The sequence below is a fragment of the Protobothrops mucrosquamatus genome, unplaced genomic scaffold, assembly GCF_001527695.2.
Source record: "Protobothrops mucrosquamatus isolate PMUCROS unplaced genomic scaffold, P.Mucros_1.0 scaffold363, whole genome shotgun sequence".
NCBI lineage: Eukaryota > Metazoa > Chordata > Lepidosauria > Squamata > Viperidae > Protobothrops > Protobothrops mucrosquamatus.
This window is the reverse complement of record NW_015386697.1, coordinates 127619-131064: the sequence shown is the minus strand read 5'-3', so window position 1 is coordinate 131064 and position 3446 is coordinate 127619. Positions and strand designations below refer to the sequence as shown.

The 3446-nt window shown below is 41.6% G+C and overlaps 1 protein-coding gene across 1 annotated transcript in view; it reads left to right on the top strand.

Moving 5' to 3' along the window:
• The window catches only part of SINHCAF (SIN3-HDAC complex associated factor), a 14327-nt gene that overhangs the window by 9636 nt on the left and 1245 nt on the right, over nt 1-3446 (top strand). The window contains exon 4 of the mRNA XM_015815677.2: nt 747-897. Coding sequence (XP_015671163.1) covers nt 747-897 — 151 coding nt within the window. The remainder of the gene's footprint in view (nt 1-746; nt 898-3446) is intronic.

Sequence of the window (3446 nt, the reverse complement as noted above, 5' to 3'; positions counted from 1 at the left end):
TGGGTTAGACTCTGAAATTAGGCTAGCCTTTCTCCTGTTAGTTTCTGGAAGGCTTCTCTTAGACTGATCGGGTCAACCGATGTCTCTCTGTGGTCCCCAGGTCTTTCTTCCTTCTTTTTCGCCTCTTCGGGACAGCTTCTGGCCCATTTAGGGTCCCCTAACAGGAAGAAACTCAGCCGAAGGGCATGGAGCCCTGAACCCCTCGACTGCTGCGCTACTGCGCATAACCGGAAGTCGAAAACTTCTTATATGTTGCATTAAAACTATATGAAATAATCTTAATTTTTTTCATGTTATGTTGCAAATAAAAGCTGAAACTCTTAAGAATTAAAGATGCATACAAAGTCATGAGTCCATTTCTGATAAACATTTCTGGGTTTAAAAACAGTGTTATGTAGAGTAAAACTTTGATCTAACAGAAATTTGCATCTGGATCTCCTATTGAAATTATGAACTAAATGTTATAGCTGAAGTAAATTGGACAAACGTCATTTGGTGACTAAAAGAGTATTTAATGTTGAGTCCAAGTATAGTTCATTTACATTTATTAATTTGATTTACGTCATTTTCCTAATAACATAATATCTGCATAATTGCATTATTACATAAATGACGTAAAATGATATGGCATTAAATTCAGATTTAATTAACATTTGGGAATAACAGACACTTCCTCTCCCTGAATTGTCCATTAAATCAAGGTGTGCATTTTATTTTAATGTAAGTATTTCCTTTCTTCCTATAAGATTCTGATGCTCACAGCACTACCTCAAGTAACTCTCCAGCCCACTCGCCTTGCTATAGCAACCAATCTGATGATGGCTCAGACACTGAGATGGCACCGGGTTCAAGCCGTACACCTGTCTTCTCCTTCTTGGATCTTACATACTGGAAAAGGTAAAAATGCCCCATTTGTGGATTTGTGTACATATATATATATATATAAGAAAAAATTATGAAAGCAAGACCATACCTGAAAGGAACTTGGAGACTTAGCTTTTGACAAAAGAGAGGATAGGCAGAAGAGGGAAACTCAGGAAGAGACAGAAGTTAGAAATGCAGATAATTGCATAAAATGTAATCTTAATTACAAGGCTCTGTTGTTTCCGTTCCCTCAGCAATTAGGCAGCATTTGCAGACAGCTGATGACTCAACCTGCTGTTTAGGCAAGTGGGTAAAAGTAACTGGATATCATGCAGAGCATGAATTGGGTCACAAGGCCTGTTGTTGTCTTAAGAGCAAAACTCTAGTCTTCAGGCTACTTTTTTTTCCCTTTTCAGTATTAATCCTTTCTTGGACAGGAGTGATGGATGCTGTGACAACAGCCAGCAGGTGTATTGATCTGCAAATCTCCTTCATGCTTTAAGATTAGCTAGTGTTGCATACTCATGTCAGCGGAAATGCTAAGTCTAGCAAGGACAAGTTCTCTGTAAAAAGAGTTGGGGATTAGGAAGATATCAGAAATGCATGGATTTTCTTGCTGCAAGATACAGGTAGTCCTCAATTTACAACAATTCATTCAGTGACCGTCCAAAGTTACAACGGCACTGAAAAAAGTAACATGACCATTTTCCACACTTATAACCTTGGGTCACATGATCAAAATTCAGATGCTTGGCAACTAGTTCACACTGTTGCTATGTCCCTAGGTCAGTGGTGGCGAACCTATGGCGCAGGTGCCAGAGGCGGCACTCAGAGCCCTCTCTGTGGGCACGCGCACCGTCGCCCCAGTCCTAGGCCTTCAGCTGGGTTTTATAAAACCTTTTCGCTTTAGGCCGCCGCCACTGTCTGCAAAAAAAAAAAAAAGGTTCAATCAATCAGTCAATTTCAACTTCTCACAGGGAAAAAAAAGATCTTGCAAAGTTGGAATTGATTGGTTGAACTTTAGTCCCACCCAGTCTGCCGTTACCACCGCAGCCACACCCACCCGGCACCTGACGATGGATAAGTGGGTTTTGGGTTGCAGTTTAGGCATTTGGTGTCTAAAAGGTTCGCCATCATTGCCCTAGGTCATCTAATCCCCTTTTGCAACCTTTTGACAAGCAAAATCAGTGGAGAAGTCAGATTCACTTAACAACAGTGGCAAGGGCATAAAATGGAACAAAACTCACTTAACAAACGTCTCACTTAGCAACAGAAATTTTGAGCTCAATTGTGGTCGTAAGTTGAGGACTACCTGTATGTTGATGGGAACTGTCTTAGACCCAGGATAGTACTGTAATCTCTTGGACTCTATAGCAGAGGTCCCCAACCTTTTGGGCACTGGGGACCAGTGCCATGGAGAAAGGTTTTTCTGCAGACCAGAGGGGGTGTGGTTTTGCGTACTGCCTGCATCCCACAGATGGGGCTTTGCTTGTTTGTGCAGACTGGTTGCTGGCATGCTCCCCAATAGGGAGACACAAAAAATGTAGTTTAGGCCTAAATAAGCTTGGCACAGTTCTAAAATAAAGAAAAAAATTGTACTTCATTCCATCAAACCTTGGGGGATGGACGGCATTGGCAGTACTCTTTATGGTTGAATTAAGTAGTGGTTTTAGATCAGGAGAAGGTCCACAGAGTAATTATTTTGCTAAAAGTTAAGAGTTGTTGCCTTTGATTTAAAAAACAACAACATGATATTGATACAGCCTTTTGTTTTATTAGAAGTGCTATAAACACACAGGAATCTCCAAGTAGAGTGTTTTATACTTGTCTAATCATGACTTGAGCAGGAAAACAGCATGGTGTGATAATTAAGATGCTGGACTGGGAGGAGGGTTCTAGTGTGTACTTACCAGGGAACCAGCTGGGTGACCTTGGGCCCTTTTAAGCTTAAATGACACTCAGGCTTTGTGAGAAACTGGCTAATAAACATCCCCCCCTTGATACAGCATACATGCACCATTGTTGTGTGTATCATTATTTATTTTCATTTTGCATTGATGCTTTTAACCACGTTTCTCACCCAGAGTTGATTTTGCAAATTGGGCAGCCACACATTATTATTATTATTATTATTATTATTATTATTATTATTATTATTATTATTATTATTAATTAAACTTTTACCCCGCCCTTCTCTTTACGGACTCAGGGCGGCTAACAACCAATAAAATACAAATACACCCCAAGACACCCCTTAAAACTTGGTTAAAAAGAAATATTTAAATTGGCTATAATTAATTAAAAATGTTTAAGAACCCCACTAAAAAATTTCCCCTTAGGCCAGTCCTGCTTGCTGAAATAACCATGTCTTGAGGGCGCGGCAGAAGGAAGGGAGATCCGGAATCACCCGGATCTCTGGGGGTAGCTCGTTCCAGAGGGTGGGAGCTCCCACTGAGAAGGCCCTCCCCCTGGGAGTCGCCAGCCGGCACTGTCTGGCTGACGGCACCCTGAGGAGACCCACCCTGTGGGAGCGTACCGGCCGATGGGGGGTAATCTGCGGCAGAAGGCGGTCTCGGAGATAT